Raw genomic sequence first — 23426 nt, 5'->3', positions numbered from 1 at the left:
TTTTAGTAGCATTTCTACTAATTTGCACAGGACTTGACTAAATAATGCCATTTGACTGACTGCAAGTTGTGGAGAATCTCATTTTTTTGCTGATGCCATCTTTTTCTCTCTGCTTTTATAGTGACAAAAATGCTGAGTTTCTTCCGTAGAACACTGGGGCGTCGGTCTATGCGTAAACATGCGGAAAAGGAACGACTCCGAGAAGCACAGCGCGCAGCCACACATATTCCTGCAGCTGGAGATTCTAAGTCCATCATCACGTGTCGGGTGTCCCTTCTGGATGGTACTGATGTTAGTGTGGACTTGCCAGTAAGTAGGTCTTGCCGAACTCCAAATTCTGTTTGCGATTACTGTCTTTGTTTGTTTGTTTAAAAACTTTGTATTGATAACTTCTGGATCGTAATCGGTAAAGGTACTATGGGTTAATATAGATCAGGCACTGTAACATTCGGGTACACGGATCAGATAACTGTAGACCAAAAGTACTTGGATTGATGGTATTTCTCTTTGGAATTAGTGGCAATTACCTGAAACATTTAGATGATAGAGCAGTTATTGGCATGAGTCCGTTTTGTGTGTGTTTATGTGTGTTCTTTGTGATGGCAGCACGTAATGTAGTCTAGTGGATTTCTCACAATCCTTGTTGAACAATTATTAAAACATTGTGACTCTTTGAGAATAACAACACTTCCATGTGTACTGTAAGACTTTTAGTTTTCTGTGCACTTCTGTATTTTTTAAAACTCTCCTTACTTTCTTCAAAATAAGTATTTCCCCACAATTTGGTTTACTTGCAGACATTAATTAGGTGAAGTGAGAAAAAGGACTTTCTTCATACCCCTCAGCTCTGTCTTTCTCTTTGCTCCCGAAGTATTTTGCATTGTAGGTTTTTCTTACATTGTAGCCTTTATTTCAAGACAGCCTGTTGTAATTATATTTGCATTTTGGATAGGTGTTTTTTTTTTTTTTTTTGCAGAAATGCATAATCATAACTCCGTGTGAAACAATCCGACATGTTTGAAAGGGGTTAGCTTATTTTTTTACAGACCTTTTTGGGTGGAGGAGGGGAAGAAAAGGTTACCTTTTTGGTTTTGGGCAGTTGAATATTTTTCTGAGCTGCTTACTAATACCAAGTATCTTTCTCATGTCTTTGTTCTGCATTTAAAGACTTACCGTAAATTATGTCATTTGATGTGAGCTTTGTAGGATGTTCCTTGATGTCTTTCCTCCCGACAAACTTTTTAGTACACCTTCATTTACCCAAAATTCAATTTAAAAAGTCTCTTTGGGGCCGGGCGCGGTGGCTCAAGCCTGTAATCCCAGCACTTTGGGAGGCCAAGACGGGCGGATCACGAGGTCGGGAGATCGAGACCATCCTGGCTAACACGGTGAAACCCCGTCTCTACTAAAAATACAAAAAAACCAGCCGGGTGAGGTGGCGGGCGCCTGTAGTCCCAGGTACTCGGGAGGCTGAGGCAGGAGAATGGTGTGAACTCAGGAGGCGGAGCTTGCAGTGAGCCGAGATCGCGCCACTGCACTCCAGCCTGGGCGACAGAGCGAGACTCCGTCTCAAAAAAAAAAAAAAAAGTCTCTTTGGGCAAAATGATCTACATGCTGCTGTAATACATAATTGAATAAGCTCAGGAAGGCCTTAAACTCACCAACTGAGAGTATAAGGAATTGGAGAGTTTAAATGGATGTTCTGATTATCTTAATAATTTGGAATGTATTAGATATGTACATTATACATTTAAAAATGTTAAAGTATAAAATTAAAGAGTCAGGATTTCTTGAAGTGTTTTGAAGTCATCATTACGTGTACTTGTTATCTTTGTCGATAAGAATGTATATTTTTAGGGTTTTTGATTCTGGACAACTTGAAAGCATCTGAATTTTCTTCCTGTAAGTACTTCTTGAGGGTTTATCAGACATTCCAACATGAGCTATTTTGTGAGGATAGTTTTCGTACTCATTTCTTATTTGATAAGAATCTTAAGAGTTTTGTGTACTATTTCATTAAAATATCATTAAATATGTGGTGAAAAGCCTGAGATTGCTGTGTAAGAGACTGGAAAGAAGTTTCTTATTACCTAATGTTTGAAGTATGAAGTCTCAGGGTTGTTGATGGATAAGCTGATAGTAGGAGAGTAGAATTTGTAAAAAAAACAAAACAAAACAAAACAAAACTTTTTAAAAAGGCAGTGCAGTATGGAGGAGAAACAACACTAGTTTTTAAAGTAGTGAAACAAATGGCTAGTTACTGATCTGGAATGGTTTCCTAAACTTTGTATGCTTAGCTGGGTGTATGTGATGCTTGATCAAGTATATAAGCTAACTGGTCTCTCATGGGGACAGTTGTAGTGAAACAGCTGGAGTTATAGATTGGACGTTTTGCGAAACAAGAACAGTTATCGGCAGGTGCAGTGGTTTATGCATGTAATCCCAGCACTTTGGGAGGCTGAGGCAGTCAGACCCCTTGAGGCCAGGAGTTCAAGATCAGCCTGGCCAACATGGTGAAACCCCATCTCTACTAAAAACACAAAAATTAACCGGGTGTGGTGGCATGCATCTGTAGTCCCAGCTACTCAGGAGGCTGAGGCAGGAGAATCACTTGAACCTGGGAGGTGGAGATTGCAGTGAGCTGAGATCGCACCACTGCACTCCAGCCTGGGTGACAGAGCAAGACTCCATCTCAAAAAAAAAAAAAAAAAAAAAAAAAATTGGGCCGGCCAGTGGCTCACGCTGGTAATCCCAGCACTTTGGGAGGCCAAGGTGGGTGGATCACGAGGTCAGGAGTTTGAGACCAGCCTGGCCAACATAGTGAAACCCCATCTCTACTAAAAATACAGAATAACTGGGCGTAGTGGCGGGTGCCTGTAATCCCAGCTACTTGGGAGGTTGAGGCAGGAGAATTGCTTGAACCCGGGAGGCAGAGGTTGCAGTGAGCCGAATTCGCACCACTGCACTCCAGCCTGGGCAACAGTGCAAGACTCCATCTCAAAAAAAAGGAACAACTGTCTTTCCAGTTCTATAGGTGAAATCATACTTATTAACCTAACTCTAGGTACATGCATGGATATAAAGCAGTCATTGGCCTGTTTTACTAAGTTGTCGCTAAAGGAAAAAATAGGCCAGAAGAATAATAATTTCTAAAAAAGAAAAAATGATTTCCCCTTTTTAGATTTATTTTCTCAACCAGTCTGCTGTGATTCTGGAAGAAGATTTAGAATTGATTTTAGAAATTGGATGAAGCACATACTCATTTCCCATTAGGATAAGGGTCACTAGTGATTATAGCTAACCATCTAAAAAAAAAAAAAATTTAAATAGAGTGAGAAGGCCTTTCATTGAATGACAAAGGTATCAAGTAGAAATTTCTATCTAATTTTTAAGCTTTTTCCTTGAAAATACTACAGTAAACTTGTTTAAGAGCTTAGTATTAGTAAATCACTTATAACGTAAAATCCTTCTAAGTTTTAAATTAGGAAATGTTTGGCCAATTAACCAATAGATAATTTTTTTCCTTTTTTTAAAATTATATTTTAAGTTCTGGGATACATGTGCAGAATGTGCAGGTTTGTTACATAGGTATACACGTGCCATGGTGGTTTGCTGCACTCATCAACCCGTCATCTACATTAGATATTTCTCCTAATGCTATCCTCCCCTAACCCCCTAACCCCCGACAGGCCTCAGTGCATGATGTTCGCCTCCCTGTGTCTGTGTGTTCTCATTGTTCAACTCCCACTTATGAGTGAGAACACGTGGTGTTTGGGTTTCTGTTCCTGTGTTAGTTTGCTGAGAATGATGGTTTCCAGCTTCATCTATGTCCCTGAAAAGGACGTGAACTCATCCTTTTTATGGCTGCATAGTATTCCATGGGGTTTATGTGCCACATTTTTATCCAGTCTATTATTGATGGGCATTTGGGTTGGTTCCAAGTCTTTGCTATTGTGAATAGTGCTGCAGTAAACATATGTTGTGCATGTGTCTTTACAGTAGAATGATTTATAATTCTTTGGGATATACACCCAGTAATGGGATTGCTGGGTCAAAAGATATTTCTGGTTCTAGATCCTTGAGGAATCGCCACACTGTCTTCCACAATGGTTGAACTAATTTACACTCCCACCAACAGTGTAAAAGCATTCCTATTTCTCCACATCCTCTCCAGCGTCTGTTGTTTCCTGACTTTTTTTATTGATGGCCATTCTAAGTGACGTGACATGGTATCTGATTGTGGTTTTGATTTGCATTTCTCTAATGACCAGTGATGATGAGCCTTTTTTCATATGTTTGTTGGCTACATAAATGCTTTCTTTTGAGAAGTGTCTGTTCATATGCTTCACCCACTTTTTGGTGGAGTTGTTTGTTTTTTTCTTGTAAATTTAAGTTCCTTGTAGATTCTGGATATTAGCCTTTTGTCAGATGGATAGATTGCAAAATCTTTCTCCCATTCTGTAGGTTGCCTGTTCACTCTGATGATATTTTCTTTTGCTGTGCAGAAGCTCTTTAGTTTAATTAGATCCCATTTGTCAGTTTTGGCTTTTGTGGCCATTGCTTTTGGTGTTTTAGTCATGAAGTCTTTGCCCATGCCTATGTCCTGAATGGTATTGCCTAAGTTTTCTTCTAGGGTTTTTATGGTTTTAGGTTTTACGTTTAAGTCTTTAATCCATCTTGAGTTAATTTTTGTATAAGATGTTAAGGAGGGGGGTCCAGTTTTAGTTTTCTGCATATGACTAGCCAGTTTTCCCAATACCATTCATTAAATAGGGAATCCTTTCCCCATTGCTTGTTTTTGTCAGGTTTGTCAAAGATCAGATGGTTGTAGATCTGTGGCATTATTTCTGGGGCCTCTGTTCTTTTCCATTGGTCTGTATATCTGTTTTGGTACCAGTACCATGCTGTTTTGGTTACTGTAGCCTTGTAGTATAGTTTGAAGTTAGGTAGCGTGATGCCTCCAGCTTTGTTCTTTTGCTTAGGATTGTCTTGGCTATATGGGCTCTTTTTTGGTTCCATATGAAATTTAAAGTAGTTTTTTCTAATTCTGTGAAGAAAGTCAGTGGTAGTTTGATGGGGATAGTATTGAATATATAAATTACTGTGGGCAATATTGCCATTTTCACGATATTGATTATTCCTATCCATGAGCATGGAATGTTTTAACATTTGTTTGTGTCCTCTCTTATTTCCTTGAGCAGTGGTTTGTAGTTCTCCTTGAAGAGGTCCTTCATATCTCTTGTGAGTTGTAATCATGTCATCTGCAAACAGAGACAATTTTACTTCCTCTATTCCTATTTGAATATCCTTTATTTCTTTCTCTTGCCCATTGCCCTGGCCAGAACTTCCAATACTATGTTGAATAGGAGTGGTGAGAGAGGGCATCCTTGTCTGGTGCCAGTTTTCAAAGGGAATGCTTCCAGTTTTTGCCCATCCAGTATAATATTGGCTGTGGGTTTGTCATAAAAAGCTCTTAAATTATTTTGAGATACGTTCCATCAATACCTAGTTTATTGTTTTCAGCATGAAGGCGTGTTGAATTTTGTCGAAGGCCTTTTCTGCATCTGTTAAGATAATCATGTAGTTTTGTTTTGTTTTTTGTTTTTTTGAGACGGAGTCTTGCTCTGTCACCCAGGCTGGAGTTCAGTGGCGCAATCCTAGCTCACCACAAGCTCCACCTCCTGGGTTCACGCCATTCTCCTGCCTCAGCCTCCTGAGTAGCTGGGACTACAGGCGCCTGCCACCACACCCGGCTAATTTTGTTTTTGTATTTTTAGTAGAGATGGGGTTTCACTGTGTTAGCCAGGATGGTCTCAATCTCCTGACCTCGTGATTTGCCTGCCTCGGCCACCCAAAGTGCTGGGATTACAGGCGTGAGCCACCGCACCCAGCCAATCATATGGTTTTTGTCATTGATTCGGTTTAGGTGATGGATTACGTTTATGGATTTGCGTATGTTGAACCAGCCTTGCATCCCAGGTATGAGGCCGACTTGATCATGGTGGATGAGGTTTTTGATGTGCTGCTGGATCAGTTTGCCAGTATTTTATTGAGGATTTTTGCATTGATGTTCATCAGGGATATTGGCCTGAAATTTTCTTTTTTTGTTGTATCTCTGCCCAGTTTTGGTATCAGGATAATGCTGGCCTTATAAAATGAGTTAGGGAGGTGTCCCTCCTTTTCTGTTATTTGGAATAGCTTCAGAAGGAATGGTACCAGCTCCTCTTTGTACCTCTGGTAGAATTCGGCTGTAAATCCATCTGGTCCTGGGGTTTTTTTGATTGGTAGGCAATTAATTGCTGCCTTGATTTCAGAACTTGTTGTTGGTCTATTCAGGGATTTGACTTCTTCCTGGTTTTGTCTTGGGAGGATGTATGTGTTCAGGAATTTATCCATTTCTTCTAGATTTTGTAGTTGATTTGCGTAGAGGTGTTCATAGTATTCTCTGATGGTAGTTTCTGTTTCTGTGGGATCCGTGGTCAAATTCTGTTTATTATTTTTCATTGTGTCTATTTGATTCTTTTTGTTTTCTTGCTTTCCATTTGCTTGGTAAATGTTCCTTCATCCCTTTATTTTGAACCTGTGTGTGTCTTTGCAGGTGAGATGGTTCTCCTGAATACAGCACACTGATGGGTCTTGACTCTATCCAGTTTGCCAGTCTGTGTCTTTTAATTGGGGTGTTTAGCCCATTTACCTTTAAGGGTAATAGATAACAATTTTTATATCCTATTTTACTGATATAGATGCTAAAGGCTTTAAATTATATAAGACCGTGTATAGTTATACTTTTAAATACATGAAAACCATCCCATGTTCTTGAATTTGAAGACTTAAGGTTGGTAGGATGGCAGTACACCTCACATTGATTTATACATTCAGTGCAGTCCCCGTGAGAATTCCAGCTGACCTGGTTGTAGAAATTTACAAGCTGATTCTAAAATTCTTAAGATATTGTAAGGAACTCTTAATAGCTAGAACAATATTGAAAAACAATAATTAGGAGGACACATACTTCCAATTCTAAGACTGACTACAAAGCAACAGTAAGTTGGTGTGCTACTGGCACAAGGATAGACACATAGGTCTGTGGAACAGAATAGAGAACCCAGGAATAAACCCATACAGTCATGGGTCAGGTGATTTTTGACAAAGATGCCAAGACCATTTAATGGGGGAAAGAACAGTCTTTTTAACAAATGGTACTTGGGGAGGTGGGATTGCCATATGCCAAAGAATGAAGTTGGGCTCTCACTGTGTATACAAAAATTAACTCAGAATAAAGACCTAAAAGTATCAGCTAAAACTATAAATCCTTAGAAAAAAATAGGCGTAATTTTTGGTATTTTTCATTGATATATCATAGTTGTACATACTTTGGGAGTACATAGTGCTATTTTGATACATGTATATAGTGTATAAATGATCAAGTCAGGGTACATGAGATATCCATCACCTCAGACATTTAGGAGTGAATCTTTAGATCTTGGATTTGGCACCACTTTCTTTTTTTTTTCTGATACGGAGTCTTGCTCTTTTGCCCAGGCTGGGATGCAATGACGCAATCTCAGCTTACTGCAGTCTGCCTCCTGGGTTCAAACAAGTCTCCTGCCTCAGCCTCCTGAGTAGCTGGGATTACAGGTGCCTGCCACCACACCTGGCTAATTTTTTGTATTTTTAGTAGAGATGGGGTTTCACCATGTTTGCCAGGCTAGTCTTGAACTCCTAACCTCAAGTGATCCGCCCGCCTTGGCTTCCCAAAGTGTTTGGATTACAGGCGTGAGCCACTGCGCCCAGCCTGGCACCACTTTCTTATATATGACCTAAAAAGCATGAGCAACTGAAGAAAAAGTAAATAAATTGGACTTCATCAAAATGAAAACTTTTTCATTTAGCCTTCAAAGGAGACCATCAAATAAGCTACAAGACTGTCACACAGAATAAGAGGAAAATATTTGCAAATTACATATCTGATAAGGAATTTGTATCTAGGGTATATAAAGAACACCCAATTTAAAAATTGGCAAAGGATCTCAATAAACATTTCTCCAAATAGGTTATATAAATGGCCAGCAAGCACATGAAAAGAAGCTCAACATCATAAGTCATCATAGAAATGCAAAATAAAACTACAGTGAGATACAGCTTTCTAGCTACTAAGAAGGCTGAAATAAATTCATATAGTATTGAATGTTGGTGGGGATATGGACACATCAGCATTCTCAGACACTGCTGGTGGGAATGTCAGATGGCGCAGCTGCTTTGAATAACAGTATGGCAGTTACTCAGATATTACCACATGACACAACAGTTACATTCCTAGGTGTATCTCCAAGAGAATGGAAAACATGTTGCACAAAAGCTTGTAATGGATGTTCATATCAACATTATTCATAATAGTTAAAAAGGAGAAACAACCTGGATGCTCATCAATACGTAAATGGATAAATAAAATGTGTAATATCCATATAAGGGGATGTTATTTAGCCATAAAGGAAATGAAGTGTACCGCTAAAACATAGATGAATTTTGAAAACATTGTTCTGTTAAAAGAAGCCAGTGGCAAAAGACCATGTGATCCCATTCATGTGAAATTCCAGAATAGGGAAATCTGTAAGGGAAAGAAAATAGATTGTGCTTGCTTAGGGCAGCCTGAGTGAGTGGGAACTGACAGGGTGGTAGGGGTTGACAGCTACAGTGTATGGACTTTCTTTTTTTTAGGGATGGTATCTTGCTACGTTGCCCAGGCTGGATTTGAACTCTTAGGCTCAAGTGATGCACCACTCACCTCAGCCCCCTAAGTAGCTGGGACTACAGGCACATACCACTGTGCCTGGCTTAGGGTTTCTTTTTGAGGTGATGAAAATGTTCTAAAATTGGTTTTTGTGATGGTTGTATATATCTGTGAATATACTAAAATCCGTTGCACTGTTTACTTTTAATGGGTGAAGGTATGTGAGTTATAGCTCAATGAAGCTATGTTTTTTTAATTAAAAAAAATTTTTTTTCTTATTTTTGGAGATAAAGTTTCGCTCTTGTTGCCCAGGCTAGAGTGCAGTGGCGTGATCTCAGCTCACTGCAACCTCCGCCTCCTGGGTTCAAGCAATTCTACTGCCTCAGCCTCCCGAGTCACTGGAATTACAGGCGCCCACCACCACACCCAGCTAATTTTTGTTATTTTTAGTAGAGAAGGGGTTTCACTATGTTGGCCAGGCTGGTTCTGAACTCCTGCCCTCAGGTGATCCACCTGCCTCGGCCTCCCAAAGTGCTGGGATTACAGGCGTGAGCCACCACACCTGGCCAGAAGTTATTTTTTTTAAAAGAATGCTTTGATTTTTGCGTATTTGTATTTTATTCCACTTAAGATTTTTTAGTAGTAAGAAACATGACTAGGCATGGTGGTTCATGCCTGTAATCCCAGCACTTTGAGAAGCCAGGGTGGGAAGCTAGCTTGAGTCCAGGAGTTTGACTAGTCTGGGCAACACAGGGATACCCCGTTTCAACAGAAAATAAAAGAAATTAGCCAGGTGTCATGCTGGACACTTGTGGCCCCAACTATTCAGAAGGCTGGACGTGAGAGGATTGCTTGAGCCCAGGAAGTAGAGGCTGCAGTGGACTATGATCATGCCACCGCACTCCCATGTGGGCAACAGAGATAAAAAGCAACAAAAGAAAGATATATAGGTTTAACTTAGACATGATATGCTTGATTTGTTACAGAAGAAAAAATCATGCCTGGAGACTGCTGTAGTAATGTAGGTACAAGACAATGAGGCTACAGACTTCCAGTGACAGTGAGGCTGCATAGGAAAGAGTGCCTGCTTAGTATATGGATATGGTTGGTGACGGGGGGAGTGAAGACTACTGTTTAGTACTTGGATATAGTGCGGGGAGGGAATAAAGATGAGTAAAATACAGTTCTAACTCTGATGGGAGTGGGGTGTATCAATTATGTCAGATCATGAGAAGATAGTCTGCTGTCATGAAGAGAGAAAAAGGATGGAAGTGAAGCAAAGAGTTTTGGTGGGATGGTGTGTTTGAAATCCAGATTTTAGAGGGCTAAAGGAATTATTGGAGACAGTCGTATTTTTTGGACCTCTTATAGTCCCTTGCAAATAGTAGGTGCTTAATATTGATTAGTTTGTGGAAGTACGTGAAGGGAAGATGCAGGATTGCTACGAGATTTGGCAATAGATGGAAAGAAGCAGATAGCACGGCAGCTGGAGAATGGCTGGTTAGGGCAGATTTTAGTTTCTTTAAATGAGTAGGAAAAATGTTCCTCAGTAATTGCATTTGTTGTTGTAGTTGTTGGTTTTGAGATGGAGTCTCACTCTATTGCTGAGGTTGGAGTGCAGTGACGTGATCTTGGCTCACTGCAACGTCTGCCTCCCCAGTTCAAGCAATTCTCCTGCCTCAGCCTTTCAAGTAGCTGGGATTACAGGTGCCCACCACTATGCCCAGCTAATTTTTGTATTTTTAGTAAAGAGTTTTAGTATTGTATATACAATATACACATTTTGTATTTTATATATACAATATACAAATTTTGTATTTTGCATATCGGTCAGGCTGGTTTTGAGCTCCTGACCTGAAGTAATTCACCTGCCTCCACCTCCCAAAGTGCTGGGATTATAGGTAATTGGTTTTATATACATAGGTAGAGATGGGAGGAAGAACATTCTAGGAGAGATACCTTCTGCTGAGAAAGATGGAAAGCTGATGAAAAGATAATACTGAAACCGCCCACCTGTTGTTGTTTTTGAGTTTTTTTTCTTCAATTTAGACTAAATCCTAAATTTTTTGTGGACTGTAAGTCCCCACACTAATGCTTTCAAATTTTTAATTTTAAAACTGGAAATTGTACTCCTTATCCTAAAATTCATTATTTAACTTATAGTATACTGTCTGTTTAAATGCTGTACTAAAACTATAGATAAAAATACTACCACCTACATCACACACCGGGTCCTATTGTAGGGAGGGGTGAGGGATATCATTAGGAGATATACCTAATGTAAATGACGAGTTAATGGGTGCAGCACACCAACATGGCATATGTATACATATGTAACAAGCCTGCACATTGTGCACATGTACCTTGAACTTAAAGTATAATAATAATAAAAAAATACTACCGCCTTTGTCGTGCAAGCCTTGGAATCCCAGCCCTGCCTGCATGAGTACACTCAGCTGCAAAGCGGTTCCGCTTCTCTCGCCTTAGAGTCAGCTCCTGTTCCCACGACGCCCCCTGTCAGCAGGAAGAAGCCAGAGTGATTGACGGCTTTTTCCAGTCTTCGTAGCCCACACCTTGAGAATAAGGTGCTAAGAAACACAAAGGGAGGGATTGAAACCGCCTTGGCAAAATTATGACTGAGGAAATGATGACAGTGAAAAAAATCAGACCTAACTGACTCCATCTTGCTTCTAACGTTTAAGCTGTCCTTGTTCATTCTTGTGCATAGGCCTAACTAACTTTCAGTTCAGTTCATGGAATTCAGTTCATGGTTTGACTATGAAACAAAATTGATAATAACTATTTCCCGAAAAGACCCACTTCTTGCCTGGGAACCAGCATGGCTTTGCAGGACTAACAAATTAGCTACAAGATTAGAAATTACAGTTTAGGGGTCATGCAGCCTTTGGCTCCAAGAGTCTGAACCTCCCCAAATTGCTCCTGAGGATAACATCACTATTGTAAAACCTAAGATCCGTACTTGAGATATTTTGCAGAACCTGCATTGGATGGATCAGCTGACACCACCCAGATCAGTAATCTGGCTCAACCAGTTCTGCTATCCCATCCAGGAGCAGTAGACAGCAAGAAAAACTCACTTTGACCCCTATGATTCCATCTTCAACCTGACCAGTCAGCATTCCCCACTTCCCAAGCCCCGACCTGCCAAATTATCTTTATTTTATTTTATTGAGGCAGAGTCTGGCTCTGTTGTCCAGGCTGGAGTGCAGTGGTGCGATCTCGGCTCACTACAACTCCTGCCTCCCGGATTCAAGTGATTCTCCTGCCTTAGCCTCCCGAGTAGCTAGGATTACAGGTGCATGCCACTATGCCTGGCTAATTTTTGTGTTTTTACTAGAGATGAGGTCTCACCATGTTGGCCAGGCTGGTCTCGAACTTTTGACCTCAGGTGATCTGCCTGCCTCAGCCTCCCAGAGTGCTGGGATTACAGGCGTGAGGCACTGTGCCTGACCTAAAATTATGTTTATTTCATTTATTTATTTATTTAGAGATGGAGTTTCACTCTCATTGCGAAGGCTGGAGTGCAGTGGTGTGATCTCGGCTCACTGCAACCTGCGCCTCCCAGGTTCAAATGATTCTCCTGCCTCAGCCTTCTGAGTAGCTGGGATTACAGGTGTCTGCCACCATACCCAGCTAATTTTTAGTAGACACAGGGTTTCACTATGTTGGTCAGGCTGGTCTCAAACTCCTGACCTCAGCTGATCCACCCGCCTTGGCCTCCCAAAGTGCTGGGATTGGAGATGTGAGCCACGGTGCCCGGCCCCAGCCCCAGCCCCAGCCCCAGCCCCAAATTATCATTAAAAGCTCTGATCCCCTAATGCTCAGGCTGATTTCAGTAACAATAAAACTCCGGTCTCCTGCACAACCAGCTCTGCTTGAATTACTCTTTATCCATTGCAATTCCCCTGTCTTGATAAATTAGTTCTGTCTAGGCAGTGGGCAAGGTGAACCCACTGGGTGGTTACAATACCTTGGTGAACTTAATCATTGCAAAGAGGAGGTGAAGTGAGGGCTGGGTCTGAAAGAGGTGGTGACCTGAAATAAATTTGTTAGGTGGGGATAAAGAACATAAGTAGCAGGTACTGGTGTAGATACAGGTGACTAATGAATTTGTAGTGGGCCAGAGCTTTGTGGGTCTGTTTTCACTTTCCTGTTTCCAGTTTGTTCATTTTCAATAGCTACAAGGTGAGAAAAACATTTTCTTTTTAATTTACGAAAATAAACAAGACATTGACCCTGTAATCAAGATCTCACATCCATATTCTACACACTCTGACCATACTGGACCTTCTTACTCTTGCCTAAACATGATAGACCCATTACAAGTCTATGCCTTTGCATAGGCTTTCTACTAATTAGAATTTTAGGTACAAGATAGTACAGAGGAAGGAGGATTTATTCTCTATGGGATTATTGAAAGGCAACACTGATGTACTGATTCTTGCGAAGCCAGAATCAAGAGTTCATTAGAAGGGCCCGGTGTGGTAACTCATATCTGTTATCCCAGCACCTTGGGAGGTTGTGGTGGGAGGATTGCTTGAGGCCAGGAGTTTGAGACCAGCCTGGCCAATGTAGCCAGACCTCCATCTCTACCAAAAAAAAATTTTTGTTTAAGTTTATTAGAGGCATAAAGGACATTCTAAGCAGAAAGAAATGCATTTTGTAAGAGTTCAGAGGCATGACTTATTGGGGAGATTATAAGCAGATAAAAATGCTGAAATAGGCCAGGCGTGGTGGCTCACGCCTGTAATCCCAGCACTTTGGGAGGCTGAGGTGGGTTGATCATGAGGTCAGGAGTTCCAGACCAGCCTGGCCAACATGATGAAACTCAGTCTCTACTAAAAATACAAAAATTAGCCCGGCCTAGGGAGGCTGAGGCAGGAGAATGGCATAAACTCAGGAGGCGGAGCTTGCAGTGAGCTGAGTCCGGCCACTGCACTCCAGCCTGGGCGACAGAGCAAGACTCCGTCTCAAAAAAAAAAAAAAAAGAAAAAATTAGCCTGGCCTGGTGATGGGTGCCTGTAATCCCAGCTACTCAGGAGCCTGAGGCAGGACACTCGCTTGAAACCTGAAGACGGAGGTTGCAGTGAGCTGAGACTGTGCTACTGCACTCCAACCTGCGCAACAAGAGTGAAACTTTGTCTCAAAAACAAAAGAAAGAAGCTGAAATGATAGAGGAGATAGGCCGTCATATGTAATAATAAGCAAGAACAGCTAGGAAGGACTTTTAGGAATTTTATGCCTAGAGTTTGTACATTAATCTGTAGATGATGAGGAATGATTAAAGGATTTTAAAGAACAGAGTGACATTCTGTGTGGCAGTTTTAGGCAGATCACAGTACATCGGCAGCTCCTGTCACTTTGTTTTCTGACTCTTGCCTCCAGTCTTTTCTTTCCTAAATCCTTCCTTAAACTGTCAAGATTCCAGATCTTTATTTTGTTTTTATCGAGGTTAGCAGAATTCTGTTCACATTTCCAGGCCCAGTTTTGAATACAGAATCTTCTGAAGCCTTTAATACTTGAGGCAGAATGAACAACTCACCCCTCATTTCTTTAGCATTTTGTTATACAATAGGAGTAACATTCACATTTATTGTGTTTATTTGTTTATAATTTTATTCTTAGGTAAGAATTAAATTCTTTAATTATTAACTAAGAATAAAATTCTAAGAACCTTGTGATTGCTTGAGGGCAAATATAAGCATATTCATCTGTATAAGTAACATCTAACACATAATAGGTATCTGTCTGAGAATTGAATATTACGTCAAAAATGTATTTTTCCTATAATGAAAATTTTCCTGTATGTACTGTTAAGTGCATAATGAAATTAAAAACTCTGAAAATGTAGAATGGAACAAAACCAACTGATTTAGAACACGATTTCTAAGTTTGATACTAGCAGGTTGATAATTATTCCTCAAATCATGATTGAGTCAGGTATTCACTCACCCAGAATAATATTATCATGACCATGCTTTCCATCTTAGCAATAATAACATTTTATTTCTGGGTTAGAATCAGAAATCTTCTTGAAATCAACATACTACAGTTACTGCATTTACTTCTTATCTGTGACTTATTTTCATGAAATGGTATAGTTTTTTCTCAGGAAGGGTAGACTCAATGAAGTTTTTAAAAAATTACATGCTATCTCTAAAAGTAAGATGTTCTGAGAAATTCTTTTTTGGGATATCAGAATTTTGTTATTAGGTTGGTGCAAAAGAATTATGGGCCAGGCACAGTGGCTCATGCCTGTAATCCCAGCACTTTGGGAGGCCAAGGCAGGCAGATCACCTGAGGTCAGGAGCTCGAGACCAGCCTAGCCAACATGATGAAACCCCATCTCTATTAAAAATACAAAATTAGCTAGGCATAGTAGCAGCCACCTGTAATCCCAGCTACTTGTGAGGCTGAGGTAAGAGAATTGCTTGAGCCCGGGGGAGGCGGAGGTTGTAGTGAGCCGAGACCACACCACTGCACTCCAGCCCAGGAGACAAGAGCGAAACTCCATCTCAAAAAAAAAAAAAAAAAGGATTTATGGTTTTTTCAATAGTTTTTAATGGCAAAAACTGCAATTACTTTGTACCAACCTAAAATAGATATTGCATTGTTGTCCAGGTGGGATGGCTCATGCTTATAATCCCAGCACTTTGGGAAGCTGAGGTGGGAGGATTGCTTGAGCCCAGGAGTTTGAGACCAGTCTGGGTAACATCGTGTGAACTCTGTCTCTACAACAACAACAACAAAATACTAGCTAGCTGTGATGGTGCGCACCTATGGTCCCAGCTACTTGGGAGGCCAAGGTGGGAGGATTGCTTGAGTCCAAGAGGTTAAGGCTGCAGTGAGCCAGGATCCCACCACTGCACTCCAGCCTGGACAACAGAGTTGCCCTGTCTGAAAAAATAAAATCATGCATCGTTTGCTTCAGGAACCTGTAAATGTCTTGTATTCACCATTACTTGTCTTAGAACTAGCATCTCTTAAGAAGGAGTCAATGTATACCTTGAAAAGGTTTTTGTTCTGAGTAGGCAGCTGTCTAGTGGGCAGAAGTCCATTCTTTCTCTCCTTAGAACACAACTGTCATATTTCAAGAGTCTAGCAAATGATGCTTTGGCAGAATAAGGAGGAGAGTTATTTTTAAAGCAGTGCTTCCTTTTGGTCTTGAAGCAAATATAGAATGTTGATGGAATATGAAATTGATTCTAGAAATATGCCTTAGAATGAAGGTAATGGAAACATATAAGTTTGGTACCAGATAAATGAATTCAGCAGAAGACTTCTGTGGCTTTCTACTGTAGTGTAAAAATATTTTGTAGTGTAGAATAAAAATACTTGTAGTGTAGTGATTGCCATTAGCAAATTTTAGCATAATTAAATTTGTTAACTGGGCTCAGTGTGACCACACCTATAACCCAGCACTTTGGGAGACTCAGGCAGTCAAGACCAGACTGGGCAACAGGCAAAATCCTGTAAAAAAAAAAAAAAAAAAAAAATTGAGCCAGGTGTCATGGTGCACACCTGTAGTCCCAGCAACTTGGGAGGCTGAGGCAAAAGAATTCCTTAAGACCTGGAGGTCAAGGCTGTGGTGAGCCGTGCATGCCACTGCACTGTAACCTGGGTGACAGAGCAAGACCCCGTCTCAAAATCAGTCAGTCAGTCAAATTGTTAACAGTACTTACTTTGTTGTTGTTATTATAAGCATTGTTTAAAACCAGTGGTTTTCTTTTTCATTTCCAATAATGACCTTCTCCTCCTTTTTCATTGTGTTGCTAGAACAAATATGTTGATATATTCAATTGGTTTGTTTTATTATTTAAACACACACAGTTGGGAATTTTGCATTTGTTATAATTTCTGGGATTCGTTTTCTCTAGATAATTACATAGTTGACTTGTGTCACTCAGTCTCTTTTCAAATCTCCCTTATTAAATGGGCCCCATGTAAACACCTTTCCGTAGTTAACTTGTTCTGTATAACCTTTATCACTAGCTAGCATAATATTTTCTTCCCTTGCTAGGATGTAAGCTTCTTCTAAAAAAAAATTTTTTTTTTGAATTTTTGTAGAGATAGGGTCTTGCTGTGTTATCCAGGCCGGTCTCAGAATGCCTGGCCTTAAGGGGTCCTCCTGCCTTGGCTTCCCAAAGTGCTGGGATTATAGGCATGAGCCACCATGCCTGGCTTTTTTTTTCTTTAATTGAATGTAAGCTGCTTGAAGGCAGGGGCTTACCTGTTTTGTTTTCCTGTGTAGTTGTTTAGAACAGTGCCTGGCACGTAGTAAGTGTTGTATTAATATTTGTTCAATAAACCAAGCTCAGTGATGAGTGCCTGTAGTCCCAGCTACTCAGGAGGCTCAGGTGGGAGGATTGCTTAAGGCCAGGAGTTTGAGGCTGTAGTGCACTGTGATGACACCTGTGAATAGCCACTGAAATCCAGCCTGGGCAATGTAGTGAGACCCCCATCTCTTAAAAAAAGTGTTGAGTAAATCAAATTAGGAATAGTATTTGAAACAAACCTTTAATTTTAAAACAAATTCATCCCTGAAGGAAGTTAGGATCATTCCCAATCACACATTTTTAATGAGGATTTTTGCCCTGTTTGGGACAAGTTATTGAAGTTAATAAGGGCTTCTGGTGTCCTCTCCTAAGATTAACCCATGAATGATCATAAAACCTAAGATAGAAAAATTAGCTCCAGGTAAGGAGTGTTGGTACTAGAGTGTGTGTGTAGTAATGGTTGCTGCAGTCTGGTTTAGGGGGCTGCTACTGTGGCTGTGGCAGGATAATTGAGGTAAAAGGCAGTTTGGATGGAGGTCTTACCCCCTGCTCCAAGTTTGTCTTGATAATTAGTATCTCTTTTAAGGGGTGTGATAGCAATAACTCAGACAGTGGGTGGAAGTGTCTTCAAGAATAAATCATAATAGCACTCCCTAAAAAGTTTTTGACCTCTAAAAATCCTTATCCCTAAAATTCCCTTACCTAAATTTCCTACCCCTCCACCAAACTCTTAGAGGGCAGTGAATTATTGTTTTAAAAAATGCCTCCTTCCCAATGCTACTTTCCTTTTTATCTGTGGACAGAGAATGAATTCTTAACCTGAGGGAGTTATTTGTTTAATGGAAAGTGATTAACTGTGATTTTCTCCTTGTTAGGGCTCTCCTCCCTAGAGTTCTTCTGTTCCCCCAGGGGTTTCTTAGTGCTAAATGGAGCTGATACTGGCTAGAGTCAGGCCTTTCTCTTGTTACACATAATCTAGAGAAAGTGACTCATGTTGCCAAATGAATATGTCCAAAATAAGGAGACAAATGAGTGCAAGCACCTCAAAAGTCAAGTAAAAGATAACAAACTGTGTGTATGTGTGTGTTTTCTTGTTTTATGTTGTTAATATCTTTATGTATATGGTAGAAGCAAAGGCAGATGGAATAAAAAGAAAAGTCTAATACATTTTCTAAAAGGTAAGGTATTAACAGCATGAAACAAGAACAAAAACTTACTTAAAAGAACCAAAGGAAAATACTAGGTATAAGAAGTATAATCTGTAGAACATATTTGATGGGATGAAATTAAGATCAATTCAGGTGAAGGAGAAATTAGTGAGTTGGAAGGTCATATTTAGGAATTCTTTCCATAGGAGGAAAGAAAGGATAGGAAGCATAAAATAAAAATTAAGAAATAAATGAAATTTAAAAGTAGGAGTTCCTTTTTCCCCTAAGATCAGGAACAAGATAAAGATATCTGCTGTTGCCATTTCTGTTCAACACAGTATTGAAACTTCTGTCCAGAACAGTTTAGCAGAAAAAAGAAATGCATCCAAATGGGAAGGGAAGAAATAAAATTATCTCTGTTTAAGATGACATCATCTTATATGTAGAAAACCAAAGATTTTGTGGAAAAAAAAATACCTTTTGGTGCTAATAAATTAGCAATGATCTGAAAATAAAATTAAGAAAACAGTTTCATTTATGGTAGCATCTAAGAGAATAAAATGCTTAGGAATAAATTTAAGCAAGGAGCCAAAGACTTACACTATATATAAAACACTGCAGAGAGGAATGAAAGAATACATGAATAAGTAGGAAGATATCTCACATTCAAGAATTTGGAGACTTCATCTTGTTGAGAAGACAGTACTACCCAAAGTGATCCATAGATTAAATGCAGTTCCTATCAAAATCCCAACGATGTTATTTGAAGAAATAGAAAAACCCATTCTAAAATCCATCTGGAATCTGAAGGGAACCCAAATACAGCGAAAACAATCTTGAAAATGAAGAAGAAAGTTAGGGAAATCAGGACTCACAGTTCCTGATTTATTTCGAAAGTTACTATGAAACTACAGAATCAAAAACAGTGTGGGGCTGGGTGTGATGGCTCACACCTGTAATTCCAGTGTTTTGGGAGGCCGAGGCAGGAGGATTACTTGAGACCAGGAGTTCAAGATCAGGCTGGGCAACATAGCAAGACCCCGTCTCTACAAAAGAAAAAAAAAAAGCGGTGTAGTACTGGCAATACAGACAGACATTGACCAATGGAATAGAATAGAGAGACTAGAAACAAACCCTTGTAAATATGGTAAAATGAGTTTTTACAAGGGTGCCAAAACCAATCAGTGGAGAAAAGACAGTCTTTTCAACAAATGGTGATGAGAAAACTGGATACCCCCACAGAAAAGAAAGAAGTCAGACCTTTTCCTTATACCATATACAAAAATTAATATAAAGTTGGTTCAAAGACATAGTGAGAGAGCTAAAACTAGAAAACTCTTAGAGGAAAACAGGGAAAAAGTCTTCATGACATTAGATATGGCAGTGATTTTGTTGGATGTGATAACAAAAGCACAGGCAGCACAACAAATAAGTTGGACTTCATCAAAACGTAGAACTTTTGTGTATTAAAGGACACTGCCAAGAGAGTAAAAGGACAACCCACAGAATGTGAGAAAATGTTTGTGAATGAGATATATGATAAGAGATTAATATCCAGAATATAAAAAGAACTCCTACAACTCAGCGGCAACAACAACAACAAAAACCAATTCGAAAATGGGCATAGAACTTGCACATTTCTCCAAAGAAAATATATAAATGACTAATAAGCACATTAAAATATTTTCTACATCACTAATCAGTATGGAAATTTGAGTCAGAGCCACAATGGGAGAGACTTATTCATACCCGTCAAGTGGTTATTTTTAAAAAATAAAAGAGAAAGTAACAAATGTTGGCAAGGATGTGGAGAAACTGGAATTGTTATACTCTTTTAGAGGGAATGTAAAATAGTGTTGCTGCTGCAGGAAACAGCTTGACAGTTTCTCAAAAAGTTAAACATGGCTGGGTGCAGTGGCTCACGCCTGTAATCCCAGCACTTTGGGATGCTTGAGGCCAAGAGTTCGAGCCCAGCCGGGCCAACATGGCAAAACCCTATTTCTACTAAAAATACAAAAATTAGCCTGGCATGGTTGTGCACCTTAGTCCCAGCTGCTTGGAAGGCTGAGGCATGAGAATCGCTTGAACCCTGGGGGTGGAGATTGCAGTGAGCCTTGATCACACCTTTGCACTCCAGCCTAGGTGACAGAGTGAGACTGTATCTCAGGAAAAAAAAAAAAAAAAAAAAAATATATATATATATATATATATATAAATAGTTAGATATAGAATTAGCATATGACCCAGCAATTTTACACCTAGGTGTATACCAGGAAGAGTTGAAAACAGAGACTCAAACAGATACTTACACACCAGTGTTCATGGCAGCATTATTGCAAACTGAAAAGGTGGGAAAATCCCAAATGTACATCAACACTTGAAGAAGTAAACAAAATGGTATTTACTTGCAATGGAATATTTTTCAGCTTTAAAAAGGAATGAAATTTTGATATATTTTGCAACACGGATGAACCTTGAAAATACTATGGGTGAAACAAGCCAGAAACAAGAGGACAAATATTGTTATGATTCTACTTATGCGAGATACATGGAATAGGTAGATGCATAGAGACAGAAAGTAGGAGAGAGGGTGAGTGAAATAAGCCATAAACAAGAGAACAAATACTGTTATGATTCTGCTTATGTGAGATACATGGGATAGGCAAATTCGTAGCGATTGAAAGTATTAATGGGAGAGAGGTTACTAGGGGTAATGGTGAGGGCAAGTGGGGAATGGTTTTTTTAATGGATATAGTGTGTTTCTGATTGGGATAGTGACAAGTTCTGGAAATGGATAGTGGTGACAGCTGTACAACATGGTGAATATTTTTAATGGCACTGAATTTTATACTTAAAAGTAGTTAAAATGGCAAATTGTGTTATACTTTAAAAAAAGTAGAAGTGAGGCTGATGTCTGTGAAGTTGGGTCAGTGTACTGGAAATTCCCCGTGTGGCTGGAGAACTTAGGCATTAAAAGTCATTTTGTGGCCAGGCGCGGTGGCTTATACCTGTAATCCCAGCACTTTGGGAGGCCGAGTTGGGCGGATGACCTGAGGTCAGGAGTTCGAGACCAGCCTGACCAACATGGAGAAATCCCGTCTCTACTAAAAATACAAAATTAGCCGGGCGTGGTGGCACATGCTTATAATCCCAGCTACTCGGGAGGCTGAGGCAGGAGAATCGCTTGAACCCGGGAAGCGGAGGTTGCAGTGAGCTGAGATCACGCCATTGCACTCCAGCCTGGGCAACAAGAGGGAAACTCCGTCTCAAAAAAAGAAAAGTAATTTTGTGAATAAGCTAGAAGAAGTTGTTTAAGAAGTGGGGTGTCTGACTTAACTGATCTCAGGTGACATTCCAGGTGAAATCTAGATGAGGTATGTATTCCTCAGTGAATTTGAACTTGGAAGATAGAGCAAAATTCAAATTCTAGCTTTGTCATTGTTTTAAATGTAATTTTGTTATATTACTAAAGCTTTCTGAACTTTTGTCTGTGTTATGTGTTATATAAATATATAGTTAAATGGATAAGTAATGTATACTAAAAAAAAAAAAAGATGCCAGCACTGAGGTAGGAAGCTTAAAATGATAAAGAAGAAATATTTGAGAAAACAATAGAGGTTGATGTCTAGAATTAAAGAAAGATGAAAGATCTCAGGTTGAAGGGGTTCGTATAGAATACAGTATAATTAAGAAAAAAACACACTTGTACACAGTACAGTGACATTGAAGAGTCTAAAAGTGAACAAGTAACATTATGAAGGAACAAAATTGAGATTGACATCATACTTACCAATAGCAGTGTTGACTGCAAGAAGATAATGGAATAATATTTTTTTTAAGTATTGGAGAAAGTATTGAAAGAAACTATGAACCTTGATGTTTCTACCCATCCAACTGTCATTCGAGTGAGGGCATGATTAAAATATTCTCAAATATGGGAACATTTTTAGAAACATTTTTGGAGAAAGAACTCAAATGAGTATTTGCAAATCTAGCAGATGCTACAAGACTTGTAATGTACACATGTAAGACATGTACATTTTTGAAATATCCTAGTAGAAGTTGTTGTCTTTAAAAAGTTAGCTAAGAATAAATAAAAAAAAACACAAAAGTATGTCCATAAAACTTGATGGGAATTGGGTGGAGGGGAGATGAGAGGACATGAGGGCATGGTCAAATTTTTGTCTTGATAAAGGGAAGTATAGATGACAGATTTACTTATCTAAAAGAAAAAGCAAAGGACAAGTTGAAATAATAAATTTGTTAAAAGGCAGAGATTGATATGATAAACCAAGTATATGTTCATTTTTAATAGGAAATACTGTAAATCACAATTTAGAGTTCTACAGATGGGAGAGGCATGGATGAGCAATTATGAAAATTGAGGATCCCAACAATACTTTTGCTTATGTGGATTATATCTACCAATAGTTACAGTATTAGAAATTAAAACTGAAAACATTTTAAATATTGATTAGCTGATTAATCAGCAATTGATTAATGTCTATTAATATAGGAACAACATACCCCTTTTATGTTAACATAATATAAAACATATTATAAAAATAACTATTTCCCAAAACAACAAAGAGCTTAGAAGAGTGGCATTGTTTTAAGCACTTTGCAAATCTATTTAACGTCTGATTTAATAGAAGGTACTTGGATTCTCTTACCTGCTTCTATGTTCAGTGTGTTGCAATGTGATGTTTTTTTCAGGTATATGAGAAACCTAGGACCTCATGAATCTTTTGAAAGGGTCTTGGAAACCCTCGTTGATCTTGAGACCACACTTTGAGAACTGCTTTTTCCATACAAAGTTTCTTTGCTATTTATTACCCTACTATTTGGTGTCTTCTGCGTCATCACAGTAGTTTTCTTATGATCTCATATTCCCTCCTACCTCCCAGTTTTATTATTTCTTACCTTACATTCTCTTCCAGTTTGACTGATTCTTCTCCATCAAGCCTTCATTGATTATTCTAGTTTCTGTCTCTTCTCTAAAATCTGTTTGCAAGTATGTAGTTTCACATATTTTGTACTAAAGTACTCTTACGTTTTTTGTGTTTTCTTTTTCCAATGACATTATGGCCCTTTTAAAGTAGGGACTCTAAAAATTGATGACAACACAAGAATTTATCCTTACACACAAATATTTGTACCTCAAAATAGATAATTTTTGTCAGTTGATTGGAAGTAACACCCTCTAGGAAAACATATAGATCACAAATTTGTTTTTGGCCTTAAGTGATC

At 39.2% G+C, this 23426-nt stretch overlaps 1 protein-coding gene across 7 annotated transcripts in view; it reads left to right on the top strand.

Annotated features, from left to right (window-relative positions):
- EPB41L5 (erythrocyte membrane protein band 4.1 like 5) overlaps positions 1-23426 on the top strand; it is a 169427-nt gene that overhangs the window by 5743 nt on the left and 140258 nt on the right. For all 7 annotated transcript variants that reach the window (XM_074008827.1, XM_015431975.3, XM_015431974.3 and 4 more), the window contains exon 2: positions 122-309. In XM_074008827.1, coding sequence (XP_073864928.1) covers positions 130-309 — 180 coding nt within the window. In that variant the 5' untranslated portion in view covers positions 122-129. The remainder of the gene's footprint in view (positions 1-121; positions 310-23426) is intronic.

This window comes from Macaca fascicularis, chromosome 12, assembly GCF_037993035.2.
Source record: "Macaca fascicularis isolate 582-1 chromosome 12, T2T-MFA8v1.1".
Taxonomy (NCBI): domain Eukaryota; kingdom Metazoa; phylum Chordata; class Mammalia; order Primates; family Cercopithecidae; genus Macaca; species Macaca fascicularis.
Note: the sequence above shows the minus strand (reverse complement) of the source record. Positions and strands in the feature narration are given on the sequence as shown.